This window comes from Leuciscus leuciscus (genome assembly GCF_965113295.1).
Source record: "Leuciscus leuciscus genome assembly, chromosome: 25".
Classification (NCBI taxonomy): Eukaryota; Metazoa; Chordata; class Actinopteri; order Cypriniformes; family Leuciscidae; genus Leuciscus; species Leuciscus leuciscus.
Window position 1 is genome coordinate 22,479,974 of NC_138724.1, and position 19,030 is coordinate 22,499,003.

Consider the following 19,030-nt stretch of genomic DNA (forward strand, 5'->3'; position numbering starts at 1 on the left):
AATAAATATGTGATATAGTGCTCAGCAAAATCTCCTCTCTAGCTATTTTTTCTATTCAATTAACGCATGCTATGGTCATTAAATGGCTTTCCTGAGGTAAATGTAACGTTATGTGACATAATTGTTCTCCTGCTGTTATATTGACCTCTTTCCGTGGTTGAAAAACACTAATTAGTTGATATTATGTATACTTTCGGTAAGTTGTACTGCATCTTTAAATAAAAAAGTAACAGATGATCGGTTCACGTGCACTTGAACTGAGGCGCTCAGCGATCTGTCACGTCACATTTACAAGCGCCAAACGTATTTTTGTCTGAATTTCGTAATAAAATTGACGGAATCTAAGAGCTGATAATTGGTTTAATATTAAAAGTACCTCTTTGCTCCGCAATTTTTCTGTGCGTGAGAAAATGGATGTGTGGCGTGAGAGCGTGTGAAAAGTGTCAATTGCGTGAGTCTCAATGCGTGAGAGTTGGCAGCCCTGTACATGTGCAGCAGCAGCAGTGTGTCTTACATGCTCACATCAATGTCTGTGAACGGATTGGCAGTAGTAAGTCTCTCTGCTTGTTCTGCAGCAGCGTAGCAGATCTATTACGCAAATACCAAATACATTAGCATTGCCATATCCATTACCATGCCAATCTCTATTACAAGACCAATCTCCCGTGAGTTGTCATGACAGAAATGAAGTTACCAGGTGTAAATAGGCCCAACATGTTAGTTTAAACCCAAAATGTCCAGCAGGAATAAGGGATGGATTGTTCAGGTGCCTCAAGATTCATTTTGAATTTGATTCAGGGAGTTCTGAAGCGATTAAAAAAAATTATTCTTAAAGCATCTCAGGTTCTCAGCAACAATGCTCCAGATTTCCCATTTCCCTGTACTCAATTTTGGCCTGTTTGTTTATTTAATTTTATCCTCAGACTTCAGAGAGTGTAGTATCTTAAAAAGGAGCCATTTACAAAACGGTTGTAAGTGCATCAAGTCATCACGCAGGAGGAAATGACTTTGTGGCTGACTGGAAACGAACAGGTGCTCTCTCCGATTCATTTAGCGTTGCTTTAGGGGAAAGTCCAGTATAATCCTGTTTTTGTTTTTGTTTTCTAGCAGCGATTTGCATGCATTTTACATGCATTTGAACCCAAATCAGCTTTGCTTTGGTCTGTTGTGTCACTTTCAGCGACACCAAGTAAACATCTGCAGGAAAGCGGTGGGGGGAAAAACAGCCTAATTAGGATGAAGTCGATGTCCTGTATTCCCAGCTGCTCTCTGTGTTTAGACAGACGACGTCTAGCGCGGGTAACCTCTTCTCCTGACTGCCCTCTCACAATGCAGCCTGTGAGGTGAACGCAACACAACAGTTGGTGTAATAAGACAATTAGCCCGCGCAATTTGTAACTTTCTTAATTGCGCTGCAAGCTGCAAACGTTTCCAGTGCGTCCGTCACCTGCTAATTGTAAACCTATCGCTCACAAGAAAATGGAGGACAGGAAATGGAAAAAACAAAGCCCTTTCTCTCCCTCCATCTTTGTCTCAACCTTTTTCTGTCCTGATTAAATAATTGCTTTTTAATTAGTTTGGAAGTAATGCATGTATTCGCCGTCCTTTGTCTTAATCTCCACCGATGCCATTGTGGAAAAAACCTTCTGCGACGGAGACTCGTACAATCGAGTGTGCTGAAATATTTACCATCGTCGTTGGATGCCTGCCACAAAGTGCAATTGGCTCGGCAGCCCTAATGAAATTGTCCCTAATTTGTTTCTGCTGATTAGGTGCTCTGCTTAGACGAAGAATGCGGCGTTTGCCTGCTTTTGTTTTAAAAGGCTATCCTTGAGTGCCGTCCATTCATCAATATTTGTTTTTTCATCACAAAATTAGCCTTTCTGCTGGTAAAAAAAATAAAAAAAATAGAATGACTCGTAACTTTGGCCAGTAAGTGTTGATGTTGGACGGTGGCTTATCCGAAACTCCTGTTTGGAGTAAATACCAGATGCCGTCTCGGTCGGCCATATGGAGCTCGCTGCCTCGCAGCAGACTGGGAGCTGGGAATGGAAACAGGTGGAAGGTACAGAGATTAAAGACCCGCTCAGGCTGCCTTACATCATGGCGACTTCCGCTTCGGTAGCCACGTTTAAATCTGCTCGTTTTGACGTTTCTATTCGTATTGTAAATGGGTCATCAACTTTAGGAAAGGTTACTCAGAAAAAGTATGAGCAATGCATTATTGTGTTACTAAGGAGCCACTAAAGGGACATTGTGGTGGAAACAATATGGGATGTATGGGATATTTTAATTATTTTGCGTTCTGCAAGATGTTCGCAAAGGTTTTGGTGTAAATTATGTTTTTTGAAAATATAAAAATGCAGAATGTTTTCTGTGATGGGGGTAGAGTATGAGGATATAATATACAGTTTGTACAGTGCAAAAATCATTGTCTCTATGGAAAGTCCACATAAAACATGAAAACACAATGTATGTGTGTGTGTGTTTGCTCACAAACTTGCTTGTGCTATAATGTCTATGTACAATTCATTTTTCTAAGATTGTTCCAATACAAATAAACTATAATGATAAATATTATTGATTTACTGATTTGATTTGATTTGATTTGATTTGGAAAAATATTCATACAAATTTCTCATTCTAACAAATTTCTGTGTAAATTGTTTGTAAAGATATTCTTACTGTCACATTTAATTCAGACCATTTACATAAGAATGTTTTTTTTATATATACTTGGTTCTGCTTGTGTTTCATGATTGAAGCCTATTGTAAGTAAAAGTAGTAGTTACTTTTGTGTTATTGTCAGTTTGCCAAGGCTCTAATTGTTTCAGAATGGAAGCTTGCAAGTCTTTTTATACATTTATTTATTTATTTTACATATCTAAAGTGGTTACTTTTGCTGTGGACAAGTTTGTCTTCCTGAAGTAGAGGCATTTCCTCAGCAACACTGACAATGTTCTAAAAACAACCACTTTCTGGAAAGTTTTTCTTGGTTGCTTTTATTTCTCATGGTGACCCATTATATGTTGTTCTATAGATCAATTTCTTTATAACATCCAGTGATTATCTGTACATCAAAATCAGACAGGAGATGATCTGCAGATTATCACCTGCCGTCTTTAATGTTGTGCTGATATTTATTAGGGTGTTTGAGGTTACATTCCTCTCTCAAGGGCAGAGCCGCACTAAGGCTCTGCGGGGACATGAACCGGCAGCATACTGGTATCTGCTCCATTACCCTGCCCAGTGGACCAAGCGTGACTTCATTCGTCTCTGTTTCAGTGGCAAATCCACCTGATCTCTTGTGTTTAGATCATTTCAAACTGAGGCTCCCAATGGGAGCTCGCACAAAGATTCTGGTGTAAAACAATGCAAATGTGTGTGTATTTTGCGTAAACATACACCACAGGCACACGTTTTAGCAGTCGGGTTAAATGGAATGGTTTCAGAGATCACAGAAACTTTCTAGGTTAAAAGTGATAAGTACATGAATGCTGAAAACCAAAATTACATCAAAAGGTTGCCTCAGTGCATCATGTTTTGCAAGGTTACATTACCTCGCATTACCCTTTATAATGTAAACGCAAAATTAAATAGTATGTACAATACATTTGCCTTCTATGTGACATATTTAGGAATTGGTGTAATTGGTGGTTTTTCATTTTAATTTTTAAATAAATAAATATTACATTATTATTAATTAATTTAATTTATATTTAATATTATTATTATTATTGTTGTTGTTGTTGTTGTTATAACTATTATTATAACAATGATATTACATACATTTTTAATGATTATAATTTGTGTGTGCGTGTGTGTGTGTATATATATTAAAATATATATAAAAAATTATATATATATATATATATATATTTTATTTTTATTTTTATTTTTTTATGTATGTGTGGTACCATTTTTACACATTTCTGTGTGAATTGTTCTTCATTTCTTCTGGTTTATTTTAATTCATTTTTCTTTCACTCCATATGTCATAAAAGACTTGGTTTTTGGTGCCACGTTCCTTCAAGTTACCTGATCAGCCTGAGTGACAGCAATCCGACTTAGGAAATTCAAACATTTCTCAATCTCTGTTTTGCAGCTCCACCCGCAGGAAGACTGTCACACAATCCTTTCAATCTCTCTCTCTTTCTCTCTCTCTTTCCCCCTCCAGATGTACAGCACATTAAGCGCAGAGACATCGTGCTCAAGAGGGAACTGGGCGAAGGGGCCTTTGGGAAGGTGTTCCTGGCAGAGTGCTACAACCTAAGCCCCACTAAGGACAAGATGCTGGTGGCTGTCAAGGTAAGAGATGATCCCTCCATTCCAGCAGGGCCGTAGCGCTCTCCAGTTACACAGGACTCATTCGAAAGGTCAAGCCCCTTTTCCCAGCCCCCCTCGAATGACATATAAAGTTGATCCTCCTGTGCCCGCTAGAGCGGGGTTTCTTTCAGAGAACGATCGCTAGACGTCTTGGTGGTGGAGGATTTGTTAACTAAGATCAATGATGGAAAGAGCTCTGCTGTGCTCCGAGGAGAGATCAGCTACAATAGCGTTTAATATTTGGCATTGATACAAGGTTTGGGGGGTATTAAGATATTGCAGTGCTGTGGTTTAGTCTTCATGGCATAGACAGAGTGGAATGAGTCATCGCTGTGGGCAGACAGTTCCTGGATAATGCCTTAACATGGTTTACCACATGGGACTATTCACCAAGGTCAAGGAACTCACCGTCCAGTGAGTTGAGGCGGTCTATTGAAGGAGGTCTTCAGATCAGTGCTGATCTATAAGTCCGCTAGTTTGTCTGTCGGTTTCGAAATGTCAAAGTTTCAAGGTTTCACAGATGCTGACATGTTGAAGTATGAAGTCAAACATATACTTTTATTTTGAGTTTTTTACATGAGGAAAAAAATTGAAGAATTATCAGCTTTATTATGTTATAAATAATATTAATAATTTAAGAAATACTATTATAAACCTACCTAACCACCCACCCAAATCGAAACAGACTAACCTAACCAACCACCCATCTAACTACCTAAACCACCTACCCACCCACCCACCTAACTTCGGAAACCACCTAACCCCGGAAACCACCTAACCCATCCATCCACCGACTTAACCACCTAACCTCCCACCCACCTAACTACCTAAACCACCTAATCCATCACCACACCGACCTACCTAGCCATTCATCCACCCACCCTACTACCTAAACCACCTAACCCATCCATCCACCGACTTAACCACCTAACCTCCCACCCACCTAACTACCTAAACCACCTAATCCATCACCACACCGACCTACCTAGCCATTCATCCACCCACCCTACTACCTAAACCACCTAACCCATCCATCCACCGACTTAACAACCTAACCACCCACCCACCTAACTACCTAAACCACCTAATCCATCACCACACCGACCCACCTACCTACCTACCCACCCACCCACGTAACTTCGGAAACCACCTAACCCATCCACCCACGACCTACCTATATATATATATATTAGTGGTGGGCCGTTTTCGGCGTTAACGTGCTGCGTTAACGCGAGACTCTTATCGCGCAATAAAAAAAATATCGCCGTTAATCTATTCTCCAAGTTGGGTTGGGAGATGGCTCTATACTACACAAGCTATGATGACGCAATCTACCCGCGGCCGCGAGGTAAACCAGGCTGCAACGCATATTCGTCGTCATCTTAAGTAAACACGGCTGAAAGTGAAAGCTGGTGAAAAAGATCGGTGCAACATCCATTATTTGGACTTGGTTCGGGTTTAAGCCGTCAGACGAGCAGCAGCAAACTATATACAGAGTGTGTGGGGTAACAGTTCGGTAAGTTAACACACGACTAATCCGTTCGACCACCTCAAATTCAAAACGAAACATGATATCACTGAATCCCAGCGCGCGCGTATTATTCCCATTCCAATATATCTTAGTGCAGGGCCGGATCTACCATATGGGCAATCTGGGCACGTGCCCAGGGGCCCTTGCGCAGAGAGGGGCCCTCCGTGATCGGAGTTTTTTTTTTGTTTGTTTGTTTTTTTTGCCACGTTCGCTGCTACATAAAAATAGTATACACAAGGCTTTGCCTCGATCTTGATAATTATCCAATCAGAATTAAAAAAAAGTGTATATTACATTATATGATCTCTTATTCATGCAAATGCTTTTAAACAATTCATGTGCGACAAGACAAAAGTCTGACTGTGACACACACACACACACACAGACACAGAAAGACGCGCGCGCGCCAGTATCGTGCGCACAGACAGCACGCCAGAATACAGTTATCTTTCGTGCTTGAACTTACAATAACACACACAATTATGCCAAAATGTCCGTTTTGTCGAGTATCTTCATAACATAAGAGCTGTCTTATGATGAACGTCAAGAGTTGTGAAAGAATGAGGCGCGTGCGAGAGCCGCGTCTCCGTCAGCTGGTCTTAAAGAGACAGCAGCCAGTAAAGCTTTCTGTCAGTAAAGTTAATCAAAGAACAAAAAGAACAGAGAAAATGACTCACTGCTGTTGACTAAAGTTTTTTTGTTTTTTTTGCTATAATAAGGATTAGTCTATATTTAATTTATAATTTATGCAGTGCAGTTTGACAATTTCGGTATATGTCCTAGGTCTACCTGTTTGACAGGCACAGGTAAATATGACATTTATTTTTAACTCTTGTATTATTGAGACAAATAACAATATTGAATTTATTTTAATTTGAAAACACAGTGCATTTAGTTGTTGTTTCTAGTTTGAGTTGAGAAATGGGCTACAAATTTCAGCATTATCACTAATCTGTGTGTGCATTTTACTTGAGAAATAAGCAAGTTAACTCATGAAACCATTTGTTTACTATATCGCTATCGCAATATTGACCTCAATAATCACAATATGACATTTTCCCCAAATCGTGCAGCCATACTTTTCAGAAAAATGTATTTCGTATCATTGTCTTGTGAACTAGTCATTCAGCTTTTGATCAATAGTGATTGGCATGTTAAATCCCACACCTGGTGTGTGTTCCTTTGGAGGGTGTGGTTGTCAGGTAGGGGAGGGGGCCCATGAGCTTCAGTGCCCAGGGGCCCCTGGGGGTACTAATCCAGCCTTGCTTAGTGGTGTAGCACATCATCTCGATTTTAAGAATCGTTGTTGTGTTTCTTTTTAACTGAAAAGACATCAGTTAGACAATATTCTAATTTTAAATTTGGGGTTTCATAAGCTCCAAGCCATAATAAACATTAGACCTACTTAAGTCTCTGCAGCTAGTGTACTTAAATTTTATTTATCTGCAAAATTATGTTGTATACTTACAGTTTTGCACAATATATGTTCTCAAAACTACATACACCCTTTAAAAAAAAATACATTTAGCAGTTGTTTAGCATGGGTCTGTGTAATCTGTTCTGAAATGGTTTTATTATAATATACTGTATATCGTTATCGCAAGAGGCTGCAATGTATATCACAATATAGATTTTAGGCCATATCGCCCATCCCTAATTGATAGCCTATAGTAGTTGATAATAACATAGGCCTACCTAATGTTGCCTATGGACGGTAACAGTACAGTAGTAACCTTTTGCAGTCTATGAGTAGAACAGCTTTCTCAAGCAGTTTGTGATGCATTTTGGAAACAGGAGATGAGCCCCTGGTCTAATGCGCCACCTGGCTTGAGAAACCCGTTCTCAAAGACTTACTTTTATAGTCATTATTTGGGTAGCACACATATTCTGAATGCCTTCGGCAGAATTCAAATGAGCCATTTTAATCTAGATTAATCTAGATTAATTTCAAAATTAATCTAGATTAAAAAAATTAATCTATGCCCACCTCTAATATATATATATATATATATATATATATATATATATATATATATATATATATATATATATATATATATATATATATATATATATATATATATATATATATATATATATATATATATATATATATTTAACTTGGTTTTAATTTAACTTTATATATATATATCTCCCACGTTTTCTTCTTTTTCATTATCAGTGAGATCTTGTTGGCTTTCATGATGTTGCACTTTAGTCTGAAATGGTTGGAGGAATAAATCTGGGCAATAACACTGTCTGCTAGTGATGGTTTATCATCCAGCAAAGCACATCATTCTGGAGATGCTGTGAGCAAGAGTGATGGAGCTGACGGTGTCTTTTAGAATCTTGTGATGGTGTCTGAAGAAGATTCTCATGTGAGGAACAACACAAGCAGCCACATGCCCTGTTTTACCACTGACCCACTGGAACAAAAAATCAAAAATGATCTCTCTGATATCTAGTTTTTTTTTTTTTTCTTTTAAACATAAATTAAATTACATGGAGAGCAAATAGAGGAGACTTCAGTTTTTTTCCTAAGAAAAAGAATAGAGGGCTACTTAAAATTAAGAAATACATTTGTTTATTTAAATCAGGTTTAAAACAGTTAAATGTAGCTATGACATAAATTAATAACTCCCTTTCCAAATTGATGCATAAATAGAAATTAAAACCTGTATTTAATTCATGTTTATCCATTTCTTAATCCATTTGCCAATTTCTCTATCCATTTGTCAAAGTTAAAATGCCTTTGGACTATTCACATGAGAGCAGCCAATGAACTTTGACACACAAAGTACACTGAGATGGCCATCAAGAAAAGCAGCAGTAGATTTTGCGGTAATTGTCTGATTTCAGAATTAACCACAAAAAAAAAAAAAAAATTCTCTGATTAGTCAAGATATTAAAATATTCAATCAAAAGGCAGAGATCTCAATAAACTCTTTTCTCATTAGGTTCCTCCAAGACCAAACCATGCTGTTCTTAGAAGAATCTAATGAGACACTAGTTTGAGCTATACAACCCACATTCATTGTAGCTCTATACCCCCACTGTATTTCAACAATTGTGTAGTTTTCTTCTAGGAATTGTAGGAGAAACGTCTAGTCTGAGGCTAAGTTGATACTTTGAAATCTAAATGAGTCTCTTCAGCTTTGAAAGAACAACCTCTGAGCAATAAAACGTTCCTCTGGGAAGCTGCTTGGCTTCGTCTGGTTCATGGAGCTCCATCACAGCAGCTGTTGTTTGAAAGCCGTCCAACTCAAATTCAGAGAGGTCAAGTTTTTCCTTGTATTTTGGCCAAAGAGCTACCAGCGTCTCTCTCATACCTTTGCTCTCCCTCATCCCCACCTGATGCCCAAGACCTCCAGACCCTTATTACAAGTGACAGCCTCCCAGGTGGTGCTGGATTCATCCCCTCTGCTCTTCCCAGCCCTGTGCAGGTGGCCAATTTTGCAACACAGGAGTAATAAAGCATTATGGATAGGGATAGATACCTCGCCATCTGCGAATTGGTTCCCTCATCCATCTCGAACGCATGAACCTCTCTGCAATTCCTGATATGGATTAACCCACGGTAGCTCTAATTAAAATTAAACTGCGAGTTCTGAGGGCGAAACGCAATTATAACATAATTGAAGGAGCGATTCCTCACAAACACAACGTGATGCTGCATCTGGCTGCTAGAGTGTCTGGGAAACCAATTGACATATCACGGCCAAGGCCACTAAGGGGGGTTATTTTTCTGTGAATGATGGGATATAAAATGACAAAAAGACGGATGTGTACAGGCGACTATTTAATCTTCCAGAAAAGACAAAGAAGGGCACGAGCAAATCAGAGACGTCATGCTGGTCAATTTGAGCATCTTCCTTGGCATCCCTAGGTTTAGTCCATGCATTTAACTGTTGTGAAAAAGTCTGATGTTACCTGAATGATTTAAAGCACTTTCGGCGTCTTCAAAATAATATTTGTGTCAACTCATCTACATTTTGATTATGCATTTACATATACTGTCAAAAATAGCTCAGCATGCTCCATTGGTTTTAAATTGTTCAGGATTCATTAGCCATCAGAGACGGATCTGTTTATATACAGATTAGTTGGAGAGGTTAGTCCCGTTAACCTGATTAATTGTTCACTTGAATTATTTATTACTGACTGACTCATTTAAGCTCCCTTAATTAATTTACTTGTACCGTATCAAAAAACTAAAAGCAAAGTCACATTTCATTCCTGTATATCCACAATATATCCTCTCGAAGACTAAAATTTCATCATTTAATATTGTTTTCAGTATTATTATTACTTTTTATTAATATTCATAATCAGTTGTATTATGTATCTGTATAATTACTTTTTATTTGTATCTTGTGTATTCGTATTTTGTGAATCATAGTGTTCTTGAATAAATATGTGTGAGAGAGACTTTGGGACAAGCTAGACTGCATGAACGGGGGGTGAGAGAGTTTGTGCTGAAGAGTTAGAGATATGAAATGTGTGTGCAGTGTATGTAGATTCCACCGAAGCATAGCGATTAGATATACATTCCATGTTAATAGAAACCATATGTTCGTCTGGTACTGTATATGTTCCACTGGTAATGTAGTTTTTTTGGTCAGTGGCATTAAGACCGAACCTCTTTGTCCAGAGGACAGAGATAACAGAGATGCTGGAATAAAGACCTTGTTTGGTCCATTGTCACTCTCTCCTATGTCTTCATATAATGATTAAAATAAATAAGAGATCTCTTGGCAAAATATCTGGTGTCTGGTCCCGTGAATTAAACAACAACAGGGGGAAAGCATAATTTCTAAATCTACTCCTCTGATATTAATGATTTGTTTTTTAAAATTAATTATAATTTTTTTTGTAATTAAACATTTTAAACATGCATTACAAAAAAAAATGTAATATGTTTATTTGTAAAAAAAAAAAAAAAAGTCTGATATAGTCAGAATAAATCCCCAAAATGTCTCTGATTAGTCAAGATACTAAAGTCTCCAGCGATCTCAAACTCATTTCTCATTAGGTTCCTCCAAGTCCAAAACTATGCAGATGAGTTTGACTTATGCAATCCACAATCATTTTTGATAAAAAAAAAAAACCAAGGCACATTTTCCTGGATATCCTCTAATATTAATGTTTTGTCTTTGAAATATGAATTTTAATTGAACTTTTCCCTTTTTTTGCCCACAATGCTCAAGTGCCTGGCTGACTAGCTAATTTTGTGATCATTAGACAATAAACGGTCTGTCTTCTGTTTCTTCCTTCAGACCCTGAAGGACCCCACCCTTGCGGCGAGGAAAGACTTCCAGCGGGAGGCCGAGCTGCTGACCAACCTTCAGCACGACCACATCGTGAAGTTCTACGGCGTCTGCGTGGACGGTGACCCGCTTATCATGGTCTTCGAGTACATGAAACACGGAGACCTCAACAAGTTCCTCAGGTGTGTGGATGGAATCAACACACTACACACACATTATGTCATGATGTGTAATCGTTAATCGTTATGTAAAGAATAATCGTTATGCTTTGCTTGTAAAATGATCTCAAATACAAAGGGAATCAGTTATTATTGATTGAGGTCACAGACCATTTTTGAACATAATTATACACACACTGAATTCCAATGTGACGCTCTGGGAACTTCAGAGTCTTATGATACAAATCATCCTCAGGAGTTGCAGTGGGCCAGGGTTATGACAGAAATGGCAAAAAAAAAAAAAAAATTAACATTTTTTTTAAACAAATATAAAAAAAATAACTGCGGTGTGAAAGCAACAGTTAAGAAAGCATTTGATAATAGCGGATATTTTTCCATCAGATCTGCGATTCACTAGCATCGTGTCGACAGATGAGGTTTAGTGGGGGGTAATTGAGAATGAATGGGGGAATGTCACGTGAGAAGAGGCATTGCCTCCATCGTGCTTTGATTGGATATGATCAGTTATGATTGAATATGATTGGTTCGTGGGATAAATTCCGCCACTTGTTTTTGTGCACATTCTCATTAGCCTGAATGAAGATAATGACCCAGAGAGCAACATAGTGTTGGCCCTTATCCGGCCCACATCTGGTACGCGTGGAATCCACATGTACCAGATGTGGCCCGGATCCGGACCCAACATTATGTTGCTGTCTAGGGGGAAGACTAATTAAAAAGTAAGTAAATAAAACTTAACAGGGCCTGAAAACATGATGACTGTGTGGTGTGTACAAGGTTGATGACTGATGAAAATAAGTTGACTATTAAAAAAAAGCTGAACATTAGTTCACAAGAAATATACATTGTTTAAAATGCCTTTAGTTATTAATAAATGTAAATATGCATAGAAACACTATCTTGATGAAATTTATTCTTGATTTTAATAAATAGAAATGTGCATAGCTATTGCCAAAAATACAAAATAGAACTGTATTTGGTCTCTTTTTTTAATGTAATGTTTATTTAACGGACTTAAATTTACATATTTAAATTTACATTTATATCTGCCTCATTTTAAAACGCCACTGCTATAGACTATATAGATCTGGCTATGTGAGACTATGAATGAATCCCTTTTATGTGCATGACACATTGACATTACAGTACAAAATAGCCCTTTCGGCTTTATCATAAACATTGTATAAGCATTCATTCCATGTGACATTCGGAAGAGAGGCTTTCGGGAGCGAGCGTAACCGTCACATCCTTTGTATTTTCCCGGCGAAATCGATCCAAGTCCTTCACATAAAAATGAGTCTACAGGCTTTCATAGATAACCTAGGAAGTATGGGGTAAGTCTTTTCGCTACTATCTGTTCATACATTGGCAATACAAAAAGCGATTAATTCATGGAAATTCTTACAAATAGCCCCTTTAAGGCAAGACATTTCACTCAACAGCCATCTTTGAAACACCTCTTGGGCAGCTATTTCAGTCATGCAAGTACAGCTCCAATCCCTTTGAATAAATTTTGTTTTTATTCAAAATTCACTGCATTTTTTTTCAGGCTAGACCAGCCAATGCGCATGTGCAGTCATGAGCGTGTCTCAGAATGCTGGCTGTTTCTATAGTTGCACTGCAGTGACACAATGACTTTACCAATTGGAGATTGGCTCTTTTTTTTTTCTTTTTTTTTTAAGATGGGACTATTCTGCCTTATTGTGCTTTAAAATTTCTCCCATTCATAGTAATATGAGTGCACCATTTTTATATATCTAAAGTCTTGATGCTTAACATGAATTTTCAGCTCCTATAACTGATCAGCTGATCCCTTTCGTTTAGGTTTGTTAATGTTATAATGACTTTTTCCTTTTTTAATGGTCTTGCAGTGAGACAAATTTGTATTATTCCATATACTGTAGTTTCTTAATTAATATGGTCATAAAATTGCATACATACACAAATATAAAATAATTCGCAAAATAAATAAATCGTTTTAGATGTTTGTCTAACCACAGGAAACTCTCTCAGAAAATGTCATTATTTGACTGTTGTAAATATGTGCGTGCAAAAATGCAACAAAGTGTCAATTTTTAATACAATTATTTTTTCAATAATTATATAAATCTAATGACCTATCTAGCTATGTATTGCCTGTAATCACTCTAGATTTAAAAAAAAAAATTATCAAGTAGTGATTCATTTTTTACAATTTGTAATAAATTAGTAATATAGGTAATATTTTAGCTTAAATGAGAGTTTAGGTTCAGATGACAAAATGGTTGGGAACCCCTGCATTAGAATGTTGGGTAAACCAGTTGCGTGCCGTTTTCTTATCGTTGTGATGTAAAATTCAGCTTTGTGATGTCAGCAGGGCCCATCTGACTGTGACTGATAGGTTACAACCTTCCAAAACGGTATTGAACAAGGTGGATACATAGGTGTACATGGTTTCTGACAGGGCTCTGTCGAAAGAGCAGAAATTGCTTTCTTTTTCCAGCTAGCAGGATTATAGGGGATAACAGGTTTCGTCAAAACTGCTTCATACGTAATGACACTATAAGGCGATAGATTCATGAAAAGGCAGAGAAAACTGACAGGGATGCAAATTGCATCACACAGTATTCGTTTCCTTTGAAGAGGAAAGTACTCTATTGATAATTTGCATTGACATGAATAGCCGCATTAGTTTATTTTAATTTTACATTGATTTGTTTTCTTCTGCATTCATGAATATAACTTGAATTCCTATCTAATGCACTGCAGAATTCATTTACTTTTTAAAAGGGATAGTTCATCCAAAAATAAAAATTCTGTCATCATTTACACACACTTAAGTTGTTCCAGACGTGTATGAATTTCTTTTCTTCTCCTGAACACAAACGAAGATATTTTGAAGAATGTCGGTTACCAGACAGTTGATGGGCCCCATTGACTTCCAAAATTCTATAGAAGTCTATGGGGCCCCATCAACTGTTTGGTTACATTCTTCAAAATATCTTCGTATCTTGTATGAAATCAATTCATACAGGTTTGGAACAAATTGAGAGTTGGTAAATGATGACAGAATTTTCATTTTTGGGTGAACTATTCCTTTAAGTGTGTTCTTTAAGTGTGTATTCCTTTAAGCATCCAAATACTTGTTGGGACCAAAGTGACAGAACTGAAATCAGTTGGGTCATTCTGTCTATTTTATACTTACAGAGCTCACGGTCCAGATGCAATGATCCTGGTTGACGGACAGCCACTTCAGACCAATGGGGAACTGGGTTTGTCTCAGATGCTGCACATAGCCACTCAGATCGCATCAGGGATGGTCTACCTGGCGTCTCAGCACTTTGTGCACCGTGACCTGGCGACGCGCAACTGCCTGGTGGGCAACGGGCTGCTCGTGAAAATTGGAGACTTCGGAATGTCAAGAGACATCTACAGCACTGACTACTATCGGGTAAGAGCAGTTTTGTATTCATAAATGCTTGAGCAAAATAAATGTTTGTCAAAAATTGCAAGTCGGTGGAAAAAACATTCATAAGATCTTGAATCATTCAGCTCTGAGACAGTCTGAAGACTCTGAACCTGTATGTAGTTCATTGATTATGATTAGTCATCAAATATCTACAAAACACAAATTAACCCTTTGTCATTTGTGGCGTATGATGGATCCATAATTGAATACATAATTACTCATTTTGAATGACTTCTGAAAAGTTGTAATATTTATATACCCTGTTGCATTTATTTTAAAAGACCTTAATCAAATTGTTTATTTACAGTCATTAGATTAGTCATACTGAGTGTTAATTAAGGACAAGGTTAAAAAAATCACCTTATTTGTTATTTGGTATTAAAGATATTAACATAAATACAAACAAAGCCCATTAAACATCTAAATCATACACAGAGCTCTGAATACAAGCCTTGATGATATGTTTTAAAAATACATTTGAGATGTAAAAAGCACAAATATCATATTCATGTTTTGCAAGGATAATTCTGTAGATTTACATTCATAATTTGTGGATTCACAACCATATTAGATTTAAATTAAAGTAGTATATTTTTAAAGTGATACAGTACTTCACCAAAAATGTGAATTCTGTGATCATTTACTCACCTGTCATTTTAAACTCATATGACTTTTATTTATTCTTGCATGAAACGCAAAAGGAGAGATTTAGAAACATGTGCAAGCTGCTGTTATGAAAGTGAATGGGGACCATGCAGAGAAGGGGAAATAGTGTAGGGAAAATAGCAGCTTGGACACTTGGCTAGATATTGGAACCACACAAGGGTGAGTAATTGATTATAGAAATTTGAATTTGTGGATGAACTATTTCTTAAAATTTCAAGTATGAATTCAGACAATTCTGACTCATTCCAGCTGGTTGGCTCAATTACATGCTCCAGACCCATTTGTGCTTCTACAGAAGATCCTCAATCAAAATCATGTCTTTGCCTGACAGACATGGGCCTCTCTGTAGATTTGGTCTAGATGACTGAGGGCTCAATTTGCAAGATGAGGGCCCTAAATGAATTAAAATGTATGTCTTCACTTAGCGCTCAACAAGAGGATGAATGAGGTGACGCAGAATTTACAGAGCTCCTCTATCGCTCGACTAGATTAAGTTGATTTGAACATGATTGTTCATCTCGCTGCTTTGAATGTGACTCCCATTTTTAGGGCACTGAAGTGAAATGAGAATTTTACTCACTGTCAGAAGTCAAGAAATTATTCAGGAGCCAAACTTAACAAGCAAACAGCTCAATCAGCGTTCGTACTAATTCTGTCAGTGGCTTGTGGTGGACTTTTGAACTGAGGAGACAAATGCCATGCTATGTATTTCAAACAAGCCACATCAAATATCAAGTTTGGTTTATTTAGGTGTTTTCTTTGTTAATGCTTTTGTGTGTTAATGTTTTAGAGTAAGTGACATGGAATTTATTTATTTTAATGTTCTTTGAGGTTCACTTAATAATGTTAACAAAGTGTTTCGCACAAAAAGGCAAATGCGTTATTCAAAATTATTACTTTTAGTCCTCATTCTGAACTTCTGTCGGAAATTATCCATTTTAAGGGACGGCTCCTTTAAGGCTTGTCCCTGAACATCCACTGTTATGATTGGCTAACATCACTGCATACATAGAAAAAGTATTAATTTAATAAAATAAAAAAATAATAAAAAAATAATAATAATATAGTATTATTAATATAAACCTATTATATTATTATTTATTTATTTATTTGATTTCTTTTACATTTATTTTGTGATGTTTATGAATATATATATATGCTATATATATATTATTTATTTTAGAATAATATAATATTTAAATGACCTATTTCATGCTTAAAACAATGCCTAACCTTGCTTACCTCAAGGTGGACAATGTAAAAGTGACCGGAAGCAAGACTTTTTTTTTTTAATACACTGAAAGAAAAAAATTTACCTGATGATCAAAAAACAGAAGCTACTTTTGCCTCAAATGTAGCATATTTCTTAATGCAGATCCTTCAGACACGGGTTGTTGCTGTTCCCAGAGAATCAGTCCTAATTGCAATGGAGGAAATATGTTACATTAACAGTAAATGTCAAATAGACCATTGCATCTCATCTCACTTAATATATTCTGTGGCTTACTTTATTTTAATGGCACTGTGAAATGGCTGATTGCACTCTGCAGCACAAAAGAGACAGCGATCAATTTACTGTTCCTAACAAACAGGAAGTGACCCAAACATCACTGTTTTGCAAAAGCAAACCTAAATGTCCATGCGTCTGCTTATGCCTAAAGATAAGCAGCATGAGATCTATTTAAACATTTAATTCAATACAGAATACTATTGATGAACAAATAACATGGGCTATTTCATCCACTGTTTGTTTATTTTGTATTTTAAGGATTATCGTTAAGCTCTATTGGATTCCTTTGAGTCAAATCTGCCATGCAGAATTCTGTTTATGCGCCATTGTAGAGCATTTCAAGTTAGTTATCTATGTGGGAAGCATATCATTAGGTTTCAGAAACAAAGCCTTTATCAATATTCAGAGTTGAGTATCCTTGATTTCCACAAATTGTTATAGTATAAACCTAAACCTGATCTGAAAAGGTCTCTCTTAGTTGCTCCTAACCGCAATAGGCACATACGCCTCTCATCTCAGAGCATATATAAACCAAAATGGCATCCAACAGCCTGTCTTCTCTGACACCGGTGACATTCTGACGTGTTCATTCTCCAGAAAGAAGCTCTACAAGGTGGTCTCCTGGGATTGAACGCAGTCAGTTAGCCTAGAGTCAGTATTCATCAACAGCTTGGCTTCCTCATCCATGTAATGATTGCGCCGTATAATCTCACTTGCAGAAGGAAGAGAAGCTGGGGTCGATTTCGAGTTGCTCAGGTTTTCTTTGTCAGTATAAATTTGATGTAGGAACCAAACACCTCAACTTCCTGCCAGCAAGACCTGGCAAAGCAAAGCTGAGTTACCTTGCTTCAAACCCACCCGTGTCTGGTGCTAGACACTTCTATGATGTGGATGAAGGACTTGTTGCGGTTGAATACTCCATTAACTGATGGGTAACCAAGTTAATAGTCCCAGATGTGTTACTTTTTCCATCTGTTAATGCACATTTGTTTGGTAAATTGTACATCTCTTCTGAAACTAGTTAAGTGAGACCGAAAACTGCTGGAAATTCCAACCGCATATGTCTATTTCCTCAACGCTCTTTAACTCATTTAATGACATCATCTCTCGTCAGCTGTTCATTGAAACAAACATGCTATTGATTTTAATATGCACTAATTACCGCTATGTGATTCCCATCCTCCTCGTCTATGATTCTTCCACCCTCCAGTCGCTAATTGTGTTGCCTTTCATCGGTGCCCTTTCAGATTGCGTTGGCATTTTTGTCACCACCCTGCCAGTTCTCATTCCGATCTCAACGAAGCCCCGCAGACTGATTTACATGCATCTGCAGTCTCGTCGTTCCACCTCAGATAAGATGGGGGGAGCAATCTGGGGAAAGCTATTCAGATGAATGCAAGTTCAATCAATACTATCGATTCAATTTCCCAAACACTCGAGCACAAATAGTTTCACTAAACAAAAACACTAAATATGTATGTGTTTGGATTAGCATCCTAACATACTACATATGCTGTAGTCTACTTAGTGCACTTTTCTCTATAGATACATTGCAGTATACAACAGAGTACACTGTATCTCACAGTGCAGTGTACTTGACTTGACCTTACATTTCCAGTGTGACGATTGAACTGTTACTTATAGCCGTAATCTTTTTTAACTCATTTGATCTGACTTGTAAATGTTGAATAAAAATGGGAAATAAAAGTTACCTGCAATAACAGCCTTTCACGTGCAATGTAATGAGTTCATGTAATTTAGCATACTTTTTCACTTACTTTTTTTAAAGGAGTCATGACCTGTAATTTTCACTTTTCCACGAGACAAAATGTATGTTAAGATTGCCTAACGATTATACACTGGCCGGGAAGCCGATATTTAAAAGTGAAGCGTTTGTTTACCCCTGGGTTCGTCAACCAGCCCACGTGCACGCGCACTCAAATACGTGATGTTCATTTCTGCGCCGACTTGACGTCAAGTCGGCGCAGGATATACCATATATGGACACCGCAGACCTATGCTGCAGGAAGCCCGCCCTGCCCCTCTCCCCCTCATATTCAGTCGAGCGCGATCAGATTCGAAGTACGCACTCGACCGTGAAAG

General features: G+C 37.4%; 1 protein-coding gene across 1 annotated transcript in view; it reads left to right on the forward strand.

Moving 5' to 3' along the window:
• ntrk3a (neurotrophic tyrosine kinase, receptor, type 3a) overlaps nt 1-19,030 on the forward strand; it is a 210,557-nt gene that overhangs the window by 180,211 nt on the left and 11,316 nt on the right. Inside the window, exons 13-15 of the mRNA XM_082160244.1 lie at nt 4,178-4,308; nt 11,134-11,306; nt 14,490-14,733. Coding sequence (XP_082016370.1) covers nt 4,178-4,308; nt 11,134-11,306; nt 14,490-14,733 — 548 coding nt within the window. The remainder of the gene's footprint in view (nt 1-4,177; nt 4,309-11,133; nt 11,307-14,489; nt 14,734-19,030) is intronic.